This window comes from Dichomitus squalens (assembly GCF_000275845.1).
Source record: "Dichomitus squalens LYAD-421 SS1 unplaced genomic scaffold DICSQscaffold_3, whole genome shotgun sequence".
Classification (NCBI taxonomy): domain Eukaryota; kingdom Fungi; phylum Basidiomycota; class Agaricomycetes; order Polyporales; family Polyporaceae; genus Dichomitus; species Dichomitus squalens.
In genome coordinates this window covers 1,676,680-1,697,233 of record NW_006766885.1, presented here as the reverse complement: position 1 = coordinate 1,697,233, position 20,554 = coordinate 1,676,680, and the positions used below count along the sequence as shown (strand labels likewise).

The 20,554-nt window shown below is 55.0% G+C and overlaps 7 protein-coding genes across 7 annotated transcripts; 1 reads left to right on the top strand and 6 right to left on the bottom strand.

The window, feature by feature from the left end:
• Positions 1-270: 270 nt before the first annotated feature.
• DICSQDRAFT_13523 (uncharacterized protein) lies at positions 271-1,126 on the bottom strand (the record flags this gene model as incomplete). The annotated part of the gene is made up of 2 exons (XM_007362102.1): positions 271-765; positions 917-1,126. Coding segments are annotated over 2 exons (705 nt in total), but the record flags the coding sequence as incomplete, so codon positions are not given.
• A 298-nt stretch (positions 1,127-1,424) lies between these two features.
• On the bottom strand, positions 1,425-4,264 carry DICSQDRAFT_51299 (DNA/RNA polymerase; the record flags this gene model as incomplete). Its single annotated transcript, XM_007362101.1, has 16 exons — positions 1,425-2,060; positions 2,117-2,236; positions 2,287-2,348; positions 2,402-2,541; positions 2,615-2,766; positions 2,830-2,964; positions 3,022-3,036; positions 3,089-3,103; positions 3,154-3,271; positions 3,325-3,472; positions 3,528-3,597; positions 3,657-3,776; positions 3,833-3,861; positions 3,912-3,999; positions 4,053-4,122; positions 4,173-4,264. 16 exons carry the CDS (start codon positions 4,262-4,264, stop codon positions 1,425-1,427), a joined length of 2,010 nt encoding a protein of 669 aa, XP_007362163.1.
• Positions 4,265-4,623: 359 nt separating this feature from the next.
• Positions 4,624-7,267, top strand: DICSQDRAFT_99443 (uncharacterized protein). The gene is made up of 11 exons (XM_007362100.1): positions 4,624-5,074; positions 5,132-5,200; positions 5,260-5,322; positions 5,391-5,675; positions 5,742-5,884; positions 5,949-6,018; positions 6,072-6,151; positions 6,207-6,314; positions 6,377-6,509; positions 6,608-6,960; positions 7,029-7,267. The coding sequence occupies exons 1-10, from the start codon at positions 4,825-4,827 to the stop codon at positions 6,895-6,897; spliced, it is 1,491 nt and encodes a 496-aa protein (XP_007362162.1). The 5' UTR covers positions 4,624-4,824; the 3' UTR covers positions 6,898-6,960; positions 7,029-7,267.
• A 232-nt stretch (positions 7,268-7,499) lies between these two features.
• On the bottom strand, positions 7,500-8,402 carry DICSQDRAFT_124669 (uncharacterized protein; the record flags this gene model as incomplete). The annotated part of the gene is made up of 5 exons (XM_007362099.1): positions 7,500-7,604; positions 7,675-7,787; positions 7,925-8,014; positions 8,087-8,215; positions 8,309-8,402. 5 exons carry the CDS (start codon positions 8,400-8,402, stop codon positions 7,500-7,502), a joined length of 531 nt encoding a protein of 176 aa, XP_007362161.1.
• Positions 8,403-10,139: 1,737 nt separating this feature from the next.
• DICSQDRAFT_35030 (uncharacterized protein) lies at positions 10,140-10,708 on the bottom strand (the record flags this gene model as incomplete). The annotated part of the gene is made up of 3 exons (XM_007362098.1): positions 10,140-10,243; positions 10,393-10,473; positions 10,528-10,708. Coding segments are annotated over 3 exons (366 nt in total), but the record flags the coding sequence as incomplete, so codon positions are not given.
• Positions 10,709-11,959: 1,251 nt separating this feature from the next.
• Positions 11,960-16,235, bottom strand: DICSQDRAFT_133131 (uncharacterized protein). Its single transcript, XM_007362097.1, has 16 exons — positions 15,965-16,235; positions 15,729-15,911; positions 15,553-15,661; positions 15,340-15,494; positions 15,156-15,265; positions 14,919-15,096; positions 14,597-14,823; positions 14,332-14,531; positions 14,195-14,268; positions 14,082-14,143; positions 13,895-14,021; positions 13,674-13,826; positions 13,516-13,615; positions 13,298-13,454; positions 13,199-13,237; positions 11,960-13,136 (listed from the first exon to the last, which is right to left on the bottom strand). Exons 1-16 carry the CDS (start codon positions 16,160-16,162, stop codon positions 12,386-12,388), a joined length of 2,823 nt encoding a protein of 940 aa, XP_007362159.1. The 5' UTR covers positions 16,163-16,235; the 3' UTR covers positions 11,960-12,385.
• An 854-nt stretch (positions 16,236-17,089) lies between these two features.
• DICSQDRAFT_133128 (glutamate-cysteine ligase catalytic subunit) lies at positions 17,090-20,445 on the bottom strand. The gene is made up of 13 exons (XM_007362096.1): positions 20,193-20,445; positions 19,891-20,015; positions 19,715-19,834; positions 19,461-19,637; positions 19,265-19,404; positions 19,055-19,209; positions 18,889-19,005; positions 18,687-18,834; positions 18,509-18,621; positions 18,261-18,458; positions 17,892-18,188; positions 17,696-17,816; positions 17,090-17,629 (listed from the first exon to the last, which is right to left on the bottom strand). The coding sequence occupies exons 1-13, from the start codon at positions 20,340-20,342 to the stop codon at positions 17,505-17,507; spliced, it is 1,986 nt and encodes a 661-aa protein (XP_007362158.1). The 5' UTR covers positions 20,343-20,445; the 3' UTR covers positions 17,090-17,504.
• Positions 20,446-20,554: the final 109 nt, after the last annotated feature.

Genomic DNA, 20,554 nt, shown 5'->3' with positions numbered 1-20,554 from the left:
TATAGACTCCGCCTTGACATCCTCCGTCTTCATCTCAGCCTTGACCTCAACGGCTGGCTCGCCATGTGATAGTGGCTCCTGCTCCAGCTTCTCCAAAGGCTCGCCTTCCTCCGTCTTGGTTTCACCATCTGCGTTCTCCTGCGTATCTGCGGTGCTTGCCGACTCCCCAGGCTTGTTCCACCCCCGCGCAGACCACCTCGGCTTTTCGCTCCCGCCAGATCCCGCGCCCGTCAATCCAGCACTTGACGTCGACGTGCCCGCTGCAGCGAGCTCCTCCTTCTTCGCCTTCAGCTTGATAGGCACCGCACCGGGGTCGTACAGCTCGCCCAACCCCACATGGGTGGTCTTTCGCCTAAGCTTCCACCCCCGGCTGTCCTCGTCGTCCAGCGGGACCTCCGCGGCAGACCGCTTCTCCCCAGCCCGCGCAGACTCCCCTGCCTCTCCTCTCCCCTCCTTCTGTTCCTTTCCACGTTCCCTGTGCGATCCTTCGGCTGGAGCAGCCGAGGGCACAACCTCGACGACCTCCCACTCACCCGCGATGCCCTGCGTGCGGCGCAGCTCCGCCTCCGCCTTTGCGCGCTCCGCGTCGGGGTCGGTGTAGCCCAGCGACTCCGCCGTCGAGTAGTTCGCGAAGGGGTTCGACGGCTTCGGCGCGGCCGTCTGCTTCTCTGCAGGGGCAGAGGAGCCTGCGCGGGAGGAGGTGCCGCTGCCGCTGCCCGAGGCGAGGCCGGCGCCGACGTCCTGCGCATATGCGGCGTTCGCGGCCTATATGACAAACCACATGAGTGCACGTACAATATATAGCGACTTGCGCAGAAAGACGATGGGAGACGGGCATGGGCATGGGCGCGGGAGGGAGAGAGAGGAGAGGGGAAGAAGGGCACGGGCGAGCACGCAAGGACGAACGACCACACACCTTCTCTATGCGCGCGATCTCGCGCTTCTCCTCCTCGAGGTCCTGCTTGCGCTTCTCGCCCGCCTTGTAGAGTCCGCGGACGAATCGCTCGACATTGCCCTTGTGCCGGAGGCCGGTCTCGTGCTGCCGCCGCGAAGGCGCGTCGTCGGCGATGTAGATATTGCAGTACTTGCAGAGGTACTTTTTGTGCGAGACCCAGTATTCTGACATATTGAGCGCAGGGGGCAAGGGAAATGTGGTGAGATGAGTGGTAGAGGGAGAATCCTGCTCGTCACGGTGTAAGCGCTAGACCTGATGACCTGCCGCCGTGTATCGCGGCGTGACGTCACCGTCACAACATATCGACCGCCGCTGCGCAGTGGCGGCGGTTAGGTATTATCAGGCACTCCGACTTCAAGGTACAGAATACTGCTGTCTGAGATATATGAGTTGATACAGATACATCAATCCATATGAATGAATGTCCCTCGCGAATACTCTGCATACAATAAGTTAACCCGAAACCCTGTCAATCCTGCTTCCTGAATCTCAACAGCCCTTCCCCATGTCCGCCGACCTTGTCCTTCGACTTCCCTCGAGACTGCGGCTTGAGCCCCCTCCGCAAGGGCTTTGTTCCATGCTGGCTTGATCCCGAGTCCGGCTTCAGCGACGACGCTTGTGCCTCCTTGATTGCCTGTTTGCTAAGGCAAAAGTCGATGTGCTCGTTCAGGCCCTGATTATCCATTTCCAGCATCTTGCTGCATATGGGACACTCGAGAAGGGCTTCTGGAGAGTCGATTACATCTTCGGCTCCAGATGGCTTGTGGGTGGCGGCAGACACAGACGCGGACGAAGAAGGCTTTCGCTTGCTCCCTCGATCGGAATTTGGAGGTCGTGCCGAACCGAACGGTCCGGCGTGATTGTCGGGCACCGCTGAGGAGGACTTCGGGTTGGATTTCAGGGGATCCGGAGGTCGATGACTCCGGATATCGTCCCCTTCAATGACGTCTTCTTCGGCTATATGCTCAGCCTCGATCTCGTCCTCGTAGCCAGGCATCGACGTCGCGAACCCGTCCTGGGATAGCGGCAGCTCTTCTTGCTCATCATGCTCCGTGCGCTCTGTTCGACGCTTCTTGCTTGGGCTTGGGGGTGCTGCGTTGAAGAACTGAAAACAATGCTCGCTCGCAGATGACTCAAGAAATTCACGACAAGAGGACTGACTCGTTTGATCCCTCGAGCCTTGGACTCGGCCTCCGCTTTGAGGTCTTTCAGCTTTGTGACCCGGAGGCCGATGAGCCTGAGTGTCAATGGGAGCTCGGGCTTCAACAACTCTTTCCCAAGCTGCTTCTCGTCAGTCAGAAGCTGAAACAGTGGGACCATCCTTGACGCACAGTGAATAGCTCCTCGGCTCTACCCGACAACCACTTATCCAGCGACTTCGCGCGGGTGCACACTTCAGAGCGGTACATCATTAGGGTTGATAGGCGCGCGGTATAGTGGACGTACCTTGGAATGTATTCAGTTTGTATTTTAGCGTGATCGTCTTCCCGGTCCATTGGCCTTCTGTCATGTCCTTGGATAGCTCGGCCGCGACTTCCTCAAGCTTCGCGTGGATCTTCGCTGTGTCAGAAAGGGTGTTGAACGTCCTAGCGTCGATATCATGACCACGTGAGGTAGCAATTAGCGCGATGCGAACTAGGAAATGCGCTCGATACATACCGCTCGGCTCCAATGCTCTTTTTCTCTTCTCGTTGCCACGGCTCGACGACGTTGGAGGCGATACCGAGGTAGGACTGCAGAAGAAACATAAGCCCGAATTGCTTGTCCATTAGCGACAGGATTCCGCGCTGCGCGTAGATGTCGCCGCAAGTCTAATCGCATTAAGGTCAGTGAGCTACGGTGGAGAATGCGAGGACGAGGAGGAGCTCGTAAACCTTGATGCCTATCGACTCGAGCAGGCGCTCGTTCACCCGGCCGACACCGGGGACTTTCCGGATAGAAAGGTCGCGCATGAACGCTTTGATCGCTCGCGCCTCGAAGTCGAGCTTGAACTGCCCGTTAGGCTTGTTCTAGACTGATGCGTGAGGATGCTGCAGTGCGATGACCGACCAAACAAAAGGACACACCCTGTCTGAACAGATCTGACGGCGCTTGTTCATAACATGATAGGAGACTGCTGTGACTGAAACTCACCTTTGCCAGCATCTTCTCTGGAATCCTAAGCGCATGGAGAGTGCAACAGGTGCATGGGGCCTCACCTTGTTGGGCGCAATCCCTGCGCTGGCAGTCAAGGCCGTCTCCTCGTGGATTTTCTGTCGCATATCCTGAACGCACTCGTCTGGGGTCATCCCGTGCTCCTCACAGTAAGACGTTATGCTGTCCGTTGAGTCAAATCAGAACACCCCTTCCACGACTAGTGGTGACCTTACTTTAGATAGCCCTCGTCACAACCCACCACAGACATGTTCGGATCGTACCGGCGGCAGACTGCCATCACTTTGTTCGACATCTCACTATACCGATCGTAATGGCTCTTCAGGACGATGAGGTCCGGGCACAACTTCTTGGCGATAAACGCTGAATTGACATGAGACCATACTCAAGATCGCGAGGCAATGTCATCAAGACCTACTCGGCATGCCAGAACGGACGCCGTACTTGCGGGCTTCATAAGAGGCGGTCGACATCACCCCGCCCCCTACCTGTAAGACGTCAGTGGTGAGCGCTTTGAACACAGAGCAATATCAGTCAGGGGTCTTACACCGAAAGGTTTTGAAGCTAAGTCGGGATTGTCGAGGAGCTCAACGCTGGCAAAGAATGCATCCATGTCCACATGGACGATAACCTGAGACAAGTCTCTTTGCGCTTCCAGCTGGGCTATCTGTCCCTCACATCATCCAGCGAAACTCTGTTCTGAGGTGAGCAAGAACGACTCACGAGCTTATCGACACCCTGCTCAACTTGATCTGGAGATATGTTGGACGGGCTTCACTGACATAATGGGAAGCGGACGCACGGAGATCCACGCCTTTGATGACTTCGTCTCTGTGTTTGATGATACGCTCTATCCGTTCTGTTAGGTCTTTGTCTTTACGCTTCTCGTTCTGCGGAACATCCGTTTCAAGTCGTGTACGATTGTGCCGACAACATCCCTGACCTCGTAGAATTTGGAGCCCTTGGAAGCCTCAGCGATGATCCTATTGATTTCAGTTTGGTCTTTTGCTAGTCTGGGTGCACTTGTCAAAACAAGGTACTATGGGTTCGAGGCGATACTTACCCAGCCTTGTTAGTAGATGGCCCGGCCAGCCTTCGCACGAGGCTATCCGTGGCCTGCGTCGTGGGGTGAAGCTCGTGATCATTGGTGGACATGCTTGAGGGAATATGAGTCAATCGAGATGCTGTGGACGCATTGTGTCAGGGGGAAACCGTCAATGACGAACAGCTGCAGTTCCAGTGGTGACGGTCAGAAGCAAAGACGCGCCGAGGTCTCGGAGCCGAAACGCGTTGCAGACACGGTACCGTGATTGAAGCGCGAAGGCACATGACCTTATTGTTGTATGATTTGATCGATTTTGATGCGTGGTTGTTGCAACAGTGGACTCAGACGCGGCGGTGGACTCAGCTTGTGGCGGCCGGGCCATCCATGCTTTTCTTGTTGCTCTTCTGTCATGTCCCGCCTTCGCCGTGCATACAAGCGGCACGAATCACTAGACACACCGCGCGTAGTTGGCATGCGTCCAGAACTCGAGAACGCGCCGAAGATGGTGTCATCTCAGTCACGCATTGCGAAGTGAATTGAGCCAACTTTGCACCACTTGCTGTTGCACATTTCGTCGCTGTTTTTTCCGCTTCATATATAAGGCCACCTACGGGCCCAGGTTTTCGCGACGCGACACACGGAGCCCCCTGCTGACCTGCAGGACACCACCATGGCAGCCGCATCGCACACCGCAGAGAAGGACGATGCGTCGCTCGAGAAGCCCGCCCTCAAGAATTCGCCCTCCATCCCTTCGCTCGATCGGAACGCAGATCGCGAAGCTGCGAAGCCTGGTCTGCTAGACTTCGAGCCCAAATGGTACCACTCGGTCTTTTTCAACATGACCATCCTTGGACTCTGCAACTTCTCGGCTCCTGGTCTGTGGGGTGCGATGAACTCTCTCGGCGCGGGCGGCGCGGCGTGTAAGTGCACCGTTACTCCAAGACCACTTTTGTTGACGAATTCTCTACTCTCTGCAGCACCACATCTGATCAACGCTGCGAATGCATTGACGTTTTGCCTCATGGTGCTGAGCTGTTGGCTCGGAAGTAAGTTCGAGGGCAATGCTGCTAATCAGTGTCCAGTTCCAACTATTCCTATCCCTCAGGTGCATTCGTGAACCTCTTCGGCGTGAAGTTCACCCTGATGTTCGGCACTGCAGGATACTGCAGTACGTACATCTCTCCATCCATCCTCGACCCTGTCCCCTGCATTGACATTTTTCCCGTCCCCATTTAGTCTACGCCGCAGGTCTGTACACGAACAACGTCTTCGGCACGACCTGGCTTGTACTCTTCGGCGCAGCCGCGTGCGGCATCTGTGCAGGGCTCTTCTGGATGATCGAGGGCGCCATAGCGCTCTCGTACCCATCGCCCGCAGGGCGCGGCAAGGCACTCGGTTACTGGCTCTGCTACCGTGTCTCGGGTCAGGTCCTCGGCGGCGCGATCAACCTCGGCATCAACGCCCGGCGGTCGCAGGCGGGGAGCGTGTCAAGTAAGGTGTACATTGTGTTTATCGCGTTGCGTGAGTGCGGGTTGGCTTTGCCTTACGAGGCGTGGATGGGGATGCTCACGAGGCATACGTTGGCAGAGGCGTGTGGCCCGTTCATCGGCTCGCTGCTCTCGCCGCCGCACAAGGTCCAGCGAAAGGACCGCACACCCGTCGAGCTTTACATTGGCACGAACTTCCTCGAGGAGTGGCGCGCGACGTGGCACATGTTCTTCAGTCGCAAGGTATACCCATATGTCTCGTCTGCTCGAACGATTCGCCTTGATTCACGCCCTCTTCACCGCATAGTTTCTGCTGCTCGTTCCGCTCATCTGGCAGACCGTCTTCTCCGAATCCTTCACAGGGACGTACTTCGTTGGTGCGTCTCTTAACCGCCTCATCCTCCCACCTTCTCTCATTCAGCAAGCGCAGACTACTTCAGCGTGCGTGCCCGCGCTCTGGGCTCTTTCTGCAGCGCGATCCTGTGCATGATTGTCGGGCTGTTCGAGGGGGTGCGCATTGTCTCCCCGTCGCCTACGCACTTCGCTGACCGAGGTCCGTTGGCAGTATCTCCTCGACCGGACCAGCTGGTCTAAGAAGAGCCGTGCACGCTGGTCGTTCGTTATCATCCTCAGCCTGCAGGGCGGGTGGTGGATCTATAGCCAGATCATCCAGGTAACGCTCCTCCTGTCAGTACGACGCGCCGCCGGACAGGCTACTGACACGAGCCCTTGCAGCAAATCTACGTCCGCGACCATCCAACGCTCGACTGGACCTCGCCGGGCTTCGGGCGCGGCTTCGTGCTCTACCTCGTCATCACCGTCGGCTTCCAGATGAACTACCTGTACATGTTCTGGGTCGTCGGCAGCCGTACGTGTTCCTCTCCTTCTTTACTCCCCCCCTTCTCCTCAGGCGCCTCCTTGCGACTTTGCTGACTTCTGTCTCGGCGCTGCCTTCCCTCCTACCAGTGGTCGAGCACCCGCGCGACATCATCCGCATCGCCGCGCTCCTCCGCGGAACTGAGAGCGCCGCGCAGGCGGTCTCGTACGGCATCAACTCGACCGCGCTCGCCCTGAACGCCGCGAGCGCGATCAACTTCGGGCTCTGGGGTCTCGCCCTCGTCCCGGGGTGGCTCGTCGTGAGGACGATCGGCATCGGCAAGCCAAGTTCGGACGACCTGACCGCGGAGGGCGCTAGGAGTGGTGAAAGCGTGTCGAAGGACTCGAGGGAGGAGTCAGTGGCGGAAAAGGGGCAGTAGGGGGGCCTTAGGGGAGATCGCGGATGCAAGGGAGTTGATAGAATATACCATAGAGAAACAGAGGTGAGGTTCATTCTTTTGTGCTCATACCGCTTCCGGCCCACTCAAAATCTTTACTGATGGACTGTCAGATGATCAAGACGACAATGAAGTGCGAACCACTGTGTATCAACTAGAGCAAGCCAAATAGGCAACGAAGCCGTGACAGTAGATAGACAAGTTTACGATCAATGAGACTAGTGGTGCAGTTGATCATGAAGACATTGTCGTTCGTAAATGTATTCCTGATTGTAGCCGAGGAGATGCCTCTCCATGTCTAGACGTCGAAGAGGCTTGTAGGGATCGTTCAGGTGACTTGTCATCCTCAACTATTAGACATATTAGTACATGTACAGGGCGAGAAGGGAAATCAGGCTCGCATTGAGGGTAATTTCTTTGATATAACCTTGTTACCGCTTCTACAGGGCCCAAACCATACTACTGGCTACGAGGATGGCGACTTAATCCTACAACGTATTGCAACCGACCAAGACTAAGAATGAGCAACACTGAGCACATAGACAACGGTAAGCAGATGGAAGAGGGAGACAATGTCATAATCATCAGACGCACAAGAAGTCCCACATTGGTTCGGTATTGGTGAAGCAGGAACCCTCGGACGCGCCATTGGCGAAGCAAGTTGATCCTAAGGCAGAGCCAGTCTGAGCCTATGTACGGGTTTCAAACGTTGTCACTCCAGCGAGATCATGATGATCAGGGAGCGAGATGAAGACATACGAGAAGTATCCAGCAAAACTCGTCGGTGCTTTCGTCGTTGTTCTGAAAGAAGAATTCGCAGGTTCCGGAGGCCAGCACCAGAGCACTGCCGCCTGCAAGTCGGAAAGTAGGCGCTGCATCGAGTGGTCAGTGTCGGTCAAGAAATTTCACAGCAGGTCTGACGGCTATCGTAGCGTGATGCCCAACGCCATCGCCAAGTAGAGCGAGACATGGCTCACTGAAGATGAGCAGTATTAGTAAATCAACTTACAATCGGAGTTCTTTGTCATGATTCCATTGAAGACAGTTTGGCAGTCCTCCGTAGCCGGAATGGATCCACCAGTGAAGCATTCAGAAATACCTATATAATCTGAAATTTCAGAAAGAGCGGTGACTAGCACGATATAACACTTGTAGCAGGCTGTGCACGTACAAACGTCGCCGAAAGCATCAGAGGGGGATATTTGACGTTTGGTGACGGGCGCGCTACCGCAGGAAAGCTCTACGAGCTCAACTACCTTATCTCCGACAGCTATGGAGGTGTTAGAAACCGTCTTTGCGTCTGCACAGGAATTCATGTGACGCGCTTATAAGATGCTCTCATCAGCTACAGGGTACATACGAGCCTACCGGTTCAAGTTGTGCGACGACTCACGGAGGACAGAGGCGTAACTGGTGGCCGCGATGGCAGCAGCAGTCAATGCGGCAACAAAGGGCTTCATGATGAGCTTTGAGTACAGGAAGCTCATGAACCTTCAGGTTCGAAAAGAAGCCCGGAGATCTCTGTTGAGACTGCCTGTCCATAGCTGGGCTTTATATGCATACGGATTCCCACTGGTCGCTCTCCATCTAGCGCGACTCTCCGGGATGTAGCTCCGTCATTCTACTTCGATCATTCGGATACTCAGAGCGAGAACATCGGGTTCGGGAGGGTAATGACAGGAAGCTCCGCCGGTCGCGGAGTAGCCAGGGGAAGCCATATTCTGTCCGTCAGGGCCAGGGCCAGGGCACAGCGTGAATTTGTAGGTGCTATATTCACCCGCCAATAGCTTGTGAAGGTCTCCCTGCGTCGTAGGAGTCTGGTGTTTGGTTCCTCTAGCTGATGTGCTAGAAATATCGCGACATTAAAGGTGCCTTCGCATGTAAAGTGCCCATGTCACAAGTAATGTTCTCGAGATAAGCTTACCGCATCAGTGCGCTAGTTGATATCCCAGGGACGCAGTGGCTTTCGTGAACCCTCGCAGCCAGACATTTCCTTCCACTGACGAGTTAGAAAATTTTCTGTAGGAGATTGTTGACGAGTAAAGCCAACATTTACGGGCGATAGAGTTGTTCGCTTGACCAACTGCAGTCTACTCGCATCCACGCTGTTTGCCCCTATTTGGAACGCCGTCCATCAGCGCCAGCGTCTGCATGGGCCGGCCACAGGCATTCTACAACCACAGCCGAGCCATGCATGCTACATAGATGTCTTCATGCAAGCCTCCGAGGCACAAAAAACACTAGAAGGTTACTATATCGATCAGTTGTATTCTCAGAAAAAAATATTGAGATCAATGCTGTGTCCTCAGGCATTGTGCACTCTCTCAGATGGCTGGAGTCAGGTACCCTGCTATCACCCGACGGCGAGCGGAGCAAACACGCGCGAGTAAAGTCTTTACTACTGGGATTCCAATCGTCCCCGGATGACTAACGTACGATATACACTGTGAGACTCAGATTTAGGAATGCGAAACAGGACTCTCAAAGATGGGAGTCAACGGAAGGTACACCTACTATAACAAACTTGACATGATACAATGATAGTAACCTGAAGGACTATATGCAAAACGAGTGTGCCCGTTCAGGGATCCGCCGGCGGGGTCTTCGGTCAGGCATAGTTGTGGCCCAGGCTCCCGACCGCCGTCCCACCCGCTGCTTGAGTTGAGACCCTCGAGGGGCGAGTGAGCCCTTCCTCACACCGTTTGTTTTCTCAACCTTACCCCAAGCTACACTGCTAGCCGAGAACGTAATAGTTTGACACAGACGGGACATTGACTCTATCTGCCAATGAAGCGCTTGTGATTTACATTCATTCTGAACGCAAATTTTCTCTACACCTTTGTCACCCGACGTACGAGACCTAAGATATATCAATGGCTATGGTGATATTGACCTGTGGACCCGCTGTACCACGTGTGTCGGGAGAATCGGAGAATTTGCAACGTTCGGGATCGACTGGTGGACCCTGCTCAAGAGTGAGTGACACTGAGAGAGCCGATGATAGATAAGTATATAGAGGAGGAAGACAATATGAGGAGGATTAGACGCACAAAATGTCATAGAAAGGTTCTGTGTTGCTAAAGCAGACGGCCTCGGTAGCGCCATCGGAAAAGCAAGCCGATCCTATGGCAGAGGCGGTTTGAGCCTGCGTGCCAGTCACAAGCAGTGTTACTTCAGCATTGTCAATGATAAGCAAGCGAGAGACAGGGGCATACAAAGGATGTCCAGCAAAACTCGCCCGTAGTGTCTTCATCGTTATCAAAGAAGAATTGGCAGGTCCCAGAAGTTAGGACCATCTCGGCATCTCCCGCAATCTGAAATGTCGGCGCTGTGACACAAAAAGGTGTTAGTATCGGCGGAGAGTTCTCAAGTATCAGACGGCTATCAGGACTAGTGGGGTTCTCAATCGCCGACAACAAATAGAGCAGGACATGACCCACAGCGGGAAATTCATCAGAACCAATGAAGTCAACTTACTCACGGAACTAATAGACATAATCGCATTGAAGATAGTCTGGCAGTCCTCGGTAGCCGGAGCGGTGTCACCAGTAAAGCACTCTGTCTCGCCTATATAAGGTGTGTCAGATATTACAATGCCTAGCACGATGCAACCCGTAGAAAAGGCAGTCAACGCACAAACGTCACCGAAAAGATTGATGTTTTGACGTTTGCTGACCGGCGCGCTGCCACAAGAAAGCTCTACGAGCTCAACTACCTTATCTCCGACGGCGATGGAGGTGTTCGAGACCGTCTTTGCACCAGCACAGACAGATTTGCGGTGCGCTTTTGAGGTGCTCCCGTCAGCCATATAATACATGAGAGCATGCAACTTGGGTGACAACTCACGGAGGACAGAGGCATAACTAGTGGCCGCAATGGCAGCAGAAGCCAAGACAGCAACAATGGACTTCATGGTAACTGTCGAGTACAGGAAGCTTATAGTCGTATGGTTTCGAAGGAGAGACCTGAGGATGACTGAAGAGACTGCCTGTCCATAGCTGAGCTTTATATGCACACAGGCTCCCGGTTGCACTCTGTCTAGCGCGATTCCTAGGATGCAGCTCTATCATTTGAGCTCAATCATTCAAACGCTCCGAGCGAGAACATCAGGCGAGAGATTTCAATGACAGGAAACCCCGACGCTCACGGAGCAGCCGGGGGAAGCGGTATTCTGTGTGCCAGGGCCAGGGGAAAGCATAGATTTGGAAGTGCTTTCATTGGCTACAGGGATGCCAAATCTTCCCCCGATGTGTAGGAGACCAGAGTTTGATAGATGCGGTGCCGGCATTGTGGCGATTGAAAGAGCCTGCGCATGCGAGGTGCCCGTGTCCAGAGTTGTTTGTATAAGATTGCGAAGAGTTTTTACAATTAATCGCTCACCACATCCGTGCCCAGGCCGATGTCCCTGGAATACAGTCCCTTTCGTGAAGCCTCACCAACAGAAGTTTCCTGCATCTGAGAGGCTACAGAATGTTCTGATAGAACGTGTTGAAAGGGAACAACGAGACTGCTAGAGAAATACATGCCGAATCTGGCGGTGGAGAAAAGCCGCGAGGGTGAGTCGGACAGCTATCCCTACTTCCAACTGCCCGCGCATTGGGTAACGAACGATACTCCTACATATAATAGTTCGAGACAGGAACACGAATCAGGATCAGAATCAGGATCAGAAACGGAGTACTCACCAGAATATGCTCACCGTCTTTCCGTGTCCCACTAGTAGCGGTATGTCACCACCGTGATCGAGGAGCCTCGTATAGAAGACGTTTCAGCTGGATTGACAGGCACGGTATACTGCCAGAACTCAACATATAGACAGGAACCGCAAGTAGCCCCAACACTACATAAATTGAGTTAGTTGGGGTTAGTCCGATAGCAATAATGTAGTACGACGCGAAGGGGTCCTGTGCCATGCTGGCGCGCGTTCCGACGCTGGCTGACGCCAGAAACTCAAAGGAGAGCACGGGCGGGCCGCGTCGGACAGTGGGCTTCGGCTAAGGAATGTCAGCGACAGGCGGCGGTTTTTTGGTATGAAGTGGGATAACGATAACGTATGTAATTCGGTCCAATATGTTACTCATACTACACAAGACTGTGTTGCGAATGACGGCAGCCAGGCTAGCTGCGAAAAACGGTATGCATGATGGCTGCCGAAGTCGACAGGGATGATGGGGTCCGTCCTGCGTACTGTTGATATAAATCTATCGAATACACGTCGCTAGAACGTCCCATCGAGGCCACAGCATGGGCAGGAAGGCTGAGTAGCCCGACGTTACAGGAGTGATCTCCAAAAGAACAAGATGAGAAAGAGGGTGGACCAAAGAGATTGAACATGCAATAGGGTAACGGTAGATGCGCCTCAGAATACAAACAAGTGAAGGAATGAATGATGAATGTACAAGCAATGAATATATGACGATGCTCAAGATCAGAGTATCCCCGCTCCACGGTGCCGCCAAGCACGCCGCCCCTACTCCTCGACGTACTCTGGTGGCGGCTCGAACCGCTCCGCCCTGATCTCCTGCATCACTCTCCGCAAGTTCTCCACCTCCGCCCGCAAACCCAGCACGTCTGTCGGCGAGAGCGAAGTCGCGACCGAACCCGAGCCAGTAGCCGAGCCAGAGCCAGGCGACAGCGGGTCTCGACTCGACGCAGAGCCCGTCTGGGAGCCCAACGCAGAGCCCACCGCGGACGACGTCGCTATTGACGGCGCGTAGGCGTGTACCCGGGTCTGCGCCGCCTCTCGCGCTTTCGAGACATGCACCGCGGACGGCTGCATGGACTCGAACGAGTCCGTCGCGTACGCGAGGTTGCCTTCCGACAAGTGATGCCCCGCGCCGTGCTGGCCGTCGCCGCCGCTACCCAGGCCCGCGAAACCTGCAGTTGTCTCCGAATGCGGACTCACGGGCACGTAGCCGGCCCCTGCCCGAGGCGAGCCGGGTGCGGGGTGCTCGTAGTAGGAGTAGGGCGCGAGTGTGGGGACATGCGGCGCCTGTTCGACTATCTCAATCTTCTCTCTCTCGTCAAAGCCCTGGTTGCGTCTCCTGCGGCGAATGAGGAAGAAAATGCCGATCGCGATTCCGACGATTGCCAGACCGCCGATCACGCCACCAGCGATCGCACCTCCGTTGCTGCTGCCGCCTTTGTGGTCTCCGCCGTTACCGTTACCGTCGCCGGTACCTGTCGTTGAGGTGGCGGTGGAGATAGTTGTATTGGGAACACTGCGAGAGAAAACATCAGAAACTCTCAGCATGTTCTGTTTCCTGGCTTCGCGACAACTCACGTGAGTGCGAGATGTGAAAACAGGGCACCGAGTGCAGGACTGAGCGAATGAGCACAAGTCAGTATCGCTGCGATAAGCCAATATGACAACTGGGCTCACCCAGCGAAGCCATTCAAACCGGCGCCTGTCGCATCGTTGTAGATCTCGGGAAAAACGCCGGAGGACTGGTTGAAGTTCGCATGGTTGTGCACGCCCTTGATCAAGTTGTCCCGCACGGTGCTGTCTGACACGAACGCAGACGTGAACAATAGCCACGCTGTGTCAATCATGTCAGTCGCGTACATGGATCTCGCGCGAGGCCAACGCGGATCACTTACCGGCGTTGCTAGTCTGTCCAGAGTCGCTATCGATAGGCAGACCCAGCTGAGAAGCCGTCGTCAACAGACTGCTGTAGAACTGCGTCTGTTCGCTGATAACCTATTTATAATGTAAGGCCAAGACTCCATCAGACAATTCCTGTCGATCCGCAACTTACCGTCTGAGGGATGAAGTTCAGGCCAAGCATCTTGTCGGCGAACATATTGTACATCAGTGACCAAGTGCCCTGGTCGCCATACCGACCGAGCAAGTGCGAGCTGGTTCCCGTCGCAAGCGACTGCCACTCGCCGAGCAAAGCCGCAGCTTGACCCTATCGTGCCGCACCCGAAGCAGTCAGCCAATCCGCGCGTCGAAAGCTGAACACGATCCGCGACTCACGTCGTACTGAGCGGCGTCGACTTCTTCACCCACCACCCGCGCGATCTCGGCCATCGCCTTCACGCCAATGATGCCCTTGATAGCGAGGTTCGTCATGTTCGCACTGGTCTCACCATCTGCGTTGCGTCTGGCAAGTTATCGTCAGCTGGCGTGTCCTCGTCTTCTGCCCAGGACGTCTGATACGTACTGCCCGTTTGGCGTCAACGCGTTGTTGTTCAGGTAGTCCGCCCATCGCTTCGTGGTGTTGTACTGCCAAGACATTGAGCATCTATGGTTCCGGGATAATCGAATGTCACGTACGTGTTGAATGAGCAGGGTCCCGTTACCGGACAACCTGGCTTGCGCGAGCAACGTGATGAGCATGTTGCCAGATTCTGCGACGGCCGCGTTCAGTCAATGGTGTTCCCAGCGCGTTTAGAACCGTGGAGGCTGCTCACGTTCGATGCCCTGTGCAGCCGCACCACGAGCGCCGGAAGCGACGGGATACGAGTCTCCCAGGTCCTGAGCCGCGAACTGCTGGCCGACCTGACTGTCCTGGAGCTCCAGCAACGGCTCCAGCAGCACGCCTCCCCATGACGCGTTGAGGTACAGGTACGTCGGGAACGCGGCGAAGATGTGCTCCACCGGGCTCACCCGTCTGTCAACGCACATATCATGAGACACAACCTGGGAGCAGACCTAACGCAAGCGAGTGTTACGTACTGGTCCGTGCCGATATTCTTCATGAACAGTTTCACGTCTCCGGGGTCGACGTTCCCCTTCGAGTCCGCGCCGACGGTAAAGTCGAGCGCGCTCACCGCCTGCCGCGTGGCGAGGGCGACGAGATCCGCGTACTCCGACGAGATCTGTGACGCGCTGCCCAGAATCTGCGCGTCGAGCGCGACGGCACGGTCGTGCGCGGCGGGGAAGTCGGCCGTGAACGCGTCAATCTGCCATCGCGCAAGCACAGGCGCGGCCGGGGGAACGAATCATGGTCAACGGGAGGTGAAGGGTAGACGCGAAACAAGGAAGGGGGAATGCTCACCACATCGGCGACGCTGGAGTATTGCGTCGCCCACAGCGGCCGCCGCTGCTGGGTCGCACCCGTGGCGGTGGTGTAGGAGATGACTGGGTCTCGAACGTATCCGACCGACCAGGTCACGGGGTCCGAGGTCAACGTAATCGTTCCGAGGTCGATAGCTATAGCAAAGACGGTGAACACTCTACAGAACAGGATATATGCGTGAGCGACGGAACGTAGTGTGTTCAGGGAAGAACGCACGGTGAAATGGGCGCGAATGCCGTACTTGCGGTGTTGTGAAGGTTGCCGTTCGACACGAATGTAGAACGTGTATTCTGATCGGTGTCAATTTGCCATGATACGCCAGTTTTCTGCGAGGGGAATAGCGTTATGCGCCGAAGTGGAAGGGGACAGAGCAAGGTGAACGGGGACGGAGAATACTCACGACAGGCATGGCATAGTATGCCTTACCATCCTGCGCCTGGTGATTGATCTCCACGTCCTGTTGGGGTTGCTGCAGCTCTATCTCGTGGAATAACGTGTTGCCAGTATTGTTATTACTCCACTGTACAGGACTAGACCTGTTGCCAGATAGCCATTCTGCGTGGACGGCGTGTCTAACTGTAGTCAAGGCGCAAGGATATGCATGTGTGCTTACCTGCACTGATATCGGAGTACAGTTGTACGGCATGGCTGTTTTCGTCCAAGGATTGCGCTTCGACGGATATGTAGGAGAACGGTATTGATTGCTTAACCCAATCGTCAGGCTGACCGTGCACAGCGCCAATTCGACTCAGCATATCTCAAGCTTTGCTGAAAGAAGAGACTGCTCACTTCGATCGGAGTAAGGAAAGTGACAGTGAGGTTCATTGGGCCCGCTTGCATGACGAAGATGGTCCTTGTAGGCGTAAATTGGACGTTCGTAACATTCGCGGGGGCACCACCATTGGGATCATTCCCTAGCCACTTGTATGTCGTTCCGTCCACCCTAATCTTGCCAGCCCAACCGATGATCGACTACGCCCTTCGTTGTGACCTCTGGTAGCTCCAGAAATGTAGAAGAAACTCACTGCTTGTCCCCAGAATACTGGCCATGAATTTGATAGAGGGAGAGAAGTATTAGAGCTTGCATACCATACACTCATGTACGGATGTTTGACGGCCAGTGGAATGCTGGCGGGGAAGAGTGTCTGCACGGGACCTTGCGCGCTGACGAAAGAGGAGAAGACCGAGAGGAATAGAAAGGACCATAGTGTATGGGGTAACATGGCGGGCGGGCACAAAGCCCTACTAGAGGGAGCAATGGAGGGGGGGACGAAGGAGAGAGAACCGGTAAGCGAAGGCGGGAGTCGGGGGACAGCCTGAACGGTAGTGTGGGCGAGAGAAAGAGACGAGCTTGCTGCGATCTCGGCTCGGCAGATCCTACTCCTGCAGTTGATGCAGCTCTCTTACTTGACACTCAGACGCCTTCCTCCCCCCACTCCGGCTCATCTCACGCCAATGAAAGACCCACTTATGTGTACTACCGGATCCGCATTCACGGATCCTATCGTTCTCCTCCCACCTTGATGCTGCATACCCGCTCTGATGACCTGTGCCAGAAAGCACGCACAAGGATGATGTCGAGTCGTCCATGTGAAAATCCATCAGCGTGACGGAGAGGAAATTCGAGGGGACCGTTATCGTGAGTGATGATGCAAAGTGCGGTGATACCTCAATCGCAATCTACACGTTTCAGGCCAGTTTGCACAGCATCATTTCCTTCCGATCCAGATCTTTATACCGGTCCCTTCGCCGCCCGCCGGCTTCCCTTGGACAATGTAATTGTCCCCTCTCCTCGGCACACCTGGTAGCTCGAGGAAACAAGTCGGAGAACCCTTCATAAACGTTGTCGCCCAAAGCCACCGTCATTACAGGTCGTATCAATAGTTCCATCATGGAGCTCCGACACACGGCTCCTTTACTCAGGCTGGATATGCACAGAGCAGCCGGCTACAGAGTCCGCGAGCTTGTGCAATCACGGGGAGCTCCACCTAGAGCCCATCTTGCTTCCCGGCCTTCCATTCCACGGAGTCGGTTCCTAATTAGAACTGCATTCGCAGTGGGTGACGAGCGAAGTGGATAAGCAAACATTGGTACACGGTAGGGGCGTAACTAGCAGACGGTGCTCAAACTTTCCACAGAAACTTGACACAGACACTTTCACTGTATATTTCATACCTCAATACACGCTTTGCGCAACGAGGGTCACTGAATGCCCAGAAATAGAACATAACGATACAGACTTTGTAACTGCTATGACTTGCCTATGACCAAACCTCAACCCGTACTGATCGCGCCAAACAATCCAAACCGCGACATCTACTTCCAAAATTTGGTCCAATTACTGCTGCTCCTGTCCTTGTTATCCCAGCGGTATGTCTTCCTGTTTCTGTGTATCGCGCTTCTAGTAAATCTAATCCCGCGGCCGACAGTTGGCCGGAAGGAAGTCCGGGGCCTTTCGCAACCCGCGCTCTCTGTCATGCGAAACGAAGGCACGGCTCGTCAGCATTGGCTTGGTCGAGCACGACCTCTTTCTCCTGCGACACGCCGGGCACGACCACGCGAAACTCACATTTCATCTATGGCGACCATGAGATCATAATTGATCTCCTGTGACACCACCGAGTCGAACTTGTACGCCGGGTGCGTCCGAACGAACTCTCGGATCCAGCTCGCTGCCGTCCGGAGCGAGCCTGGACGTGACAGTATCAGTCCCTATGCGCAGCGCCATGAGTGACTGGTGATAGAAAGCAACTAACCGTTGGTCCTCCTGCGGATCAAATCGAGGTATTCTTCGATCCGGCGACGGGACTCGTCGTCCACGTCAAGCGTATCCAGGTACATGTATACAAGGTTCAGCAGGCCCGGGAATGTGGTACCCTGCAAAGTGTCGCCGGCGGACAGGACGTCAGAGGAATGCAGGCAACCGAGAAGACAGACGACAACGTGACGCACCTTGCCGTTCATGATCTCTACCATCGTCATCTCCTCGTACTCCTCGTGCACGCTGCCTGCAAAGTACGCGTCGTCGGGCCTGGGCGGCAACGGGAAGCAGTTTCGCAGCTTCTTCTCCTTGCCGTTGATCCCATTCACGTGGATCGGCCCGCCGTGCTCGCTGATCGGGGAGCTCGGTATCGACGACGCCACGCTGGACGGGCGGGAGGACGCTGAAGGGAAGACGTCCTTGCGGAAGAAGAACTTTTCGGACCGAACGGCGTCCCGTCGCTGCGCCCGCGCCATGTTCTCGTCCACCTGGCGATGCGGACCAAGTCAACAACTCAACATGTCATGCTCGCGGATGCGGCAGGGAGACGATACGGTTACCTTGGAGATCGGGATATACAGGTTGAGGTTGAAGTGCAGCATAGCGCGCGATAGCAGAACGATGAAAACAGCGAACGCGGCATTCTCAAAGTCCGTGATCTGAACTTCCATTGGCCGGAACTCAACCCGCCATCCAATCGGCGAGTTCGGCGGAGGCGGCTTGAAACGAAGTGTCTGCCAGTTGGTGGATTGTATGTTCTGTATCTGGATGAGCTGACGAATCACCACAGGAGAGATATTACACGCACCTCGAAGTGATCATTACTTGTCGTGTCGTCTTGGTGTATCGTCTCGGAGAATATTACAAGTGGATCTCGAATAAATAAATGCGCAATGTGTCGTGAAAGCAACTCGTCAACGCCTGTCACAGCACAATGTCAGGACCAGTGGCAACCCTCCGCGCATGCAGCTCATTTGCCCACGTACCATGATTGCGAAGCCGTTCAAAAATGGCTGGGTCATGGGGCGCGTCTATATCATTATATGCCGGCTGGTTCATCCAATACTCTGAAATGTATAAGCTCACGCTTGCGTAGCGTGATTTGGGAATCTTGAAGCGGCTCTCTTTCAAAGGCTATGCAGCGACATCAGCAGCCAGTAAACAGGCACAGTACGACGAGGATATCACCTTAAGTCCACGTTCCTCTTCGGTTCGGTCATCAACACTGCCCGAGACGACGTCCCATCTGCAGTCGACATCTGCGATGTAGCCTCTCCAGAGCGGACTTGCCGCGCTTAACGCGAGCTACGATCCGTGAATGGCAGGAATCTGGGCGAGAGCCTAGTGAACTCACCAGGAGCGGGGCAACGGGTACGAGTGCATCGTATAACCTCCTCGCCTCGGTGATGTTACATGCTTGGAATGTGAGCTGCAGACAGCTACACCCCATGCCGAATCCCATCGCGTCCATGTAGATATGGTCTAGAAGCGCAGCGCCATTCTTCGCCTCTACAGTCCTATTCAGTTCCTTGCATCTCGAAGATAAGCATCGCCCAGATCTCACCTGGATCTTCCGGATAGATGTTCCTCTGCCACGGAATCGTCCGATCCACAAATGGCCTCGGGGTACGGTCGTCAATGAACAGCGGCAGATTGATCGCCACCTTCGAGCCTCGTCTCCGCCGGATGTTAGCCGTGAGGGTGCTACAAGAAGAGCCTGGTTGAGTGCGCGACTGAACACACGAAAGGACACCACCGACGGGAAACGTGCATGGGGGTTTGTGATCTCCTCAGGTAGGAAAAGGCTATGGCTTGACACGGCATCCGCAGGGTCGAAATACGGTTCGGTGAAGACGCCAGGAATCCCGAGGCGCGGAAACGACGTCATTGTGAACGGCACTTCGGTAGACTTTAGGTGCTTGCGCGCGAGGTGGCGGCTTGATCCATGAGAGACGGGAAGTAACACTAAGGTTCAGAACACAATACATGAAGTTACGGAGACGCGACGGCTCACCGATAGCGCATGTTGCTCTCCACCGCCAGCAGGTCGCGGATCTCGCCTGTGTACGGCGATCCTGGAGTCGACTCGAGCATGAACCGTCCATACTCCGGATGGAAGGTGGGCACAGAGCGACTGGGCGAGAATGAAGGCTATATATTGATATTCACAGGTGAGAGGCAGGCACGTACGTCTCGCTGCGATCGGACGCGATGTCGTTCACGATGGACTGCAGCTTCGCGAGGATCTCAGTCTGACGGAGGGAGAGCTTAACGTTCTTTTCTTGATCGTCGAAGGCGGCGACCATGTACTCGATCTTCGCGTGCGGGGTACACGCATGAGGCCGGAGTTGATGTTAAGCGAGCCACGTTGTAAATGCGCAGGTGATAGTGGTCAATTCGGAGCGGGCGCAAATGGGTGTAGGGGAAAGCGATGAGGCGCGAGCATTTGATCAGCAAAGAGACAGACTGCACTAGGGCGAAACGTGATGTACCTCGTCCCCCCAAAGCAGCTCGTCTCCGTACCTATCCTTGAGACGATCCCAGATGTTCAGGAACTGAGTGATCCCGTGGGTCCTGACATGATCGGCATACTGCTTGGCCTCATCCCATTGAAGAGGCGTTCCGAGGAAGAGGAGACCCATTGCGATCAAGCTGCAGTCCCGGCGGACGATATTCAAAGTTGAGCGGATGCCTGCGGCAGATACGGACGGCCCAAGCAGGCCAGAGACTCGATATAGCGTTCAGGGGAAGTCGAGCTGACAAACATGCAAATGCGCTTTTTGGCCTTGCTTGGCCGGCCTGACTCAGCTATGGTGTAAGTCGTCGCAATCCGCGTGGACTGCCGGGGAAACAA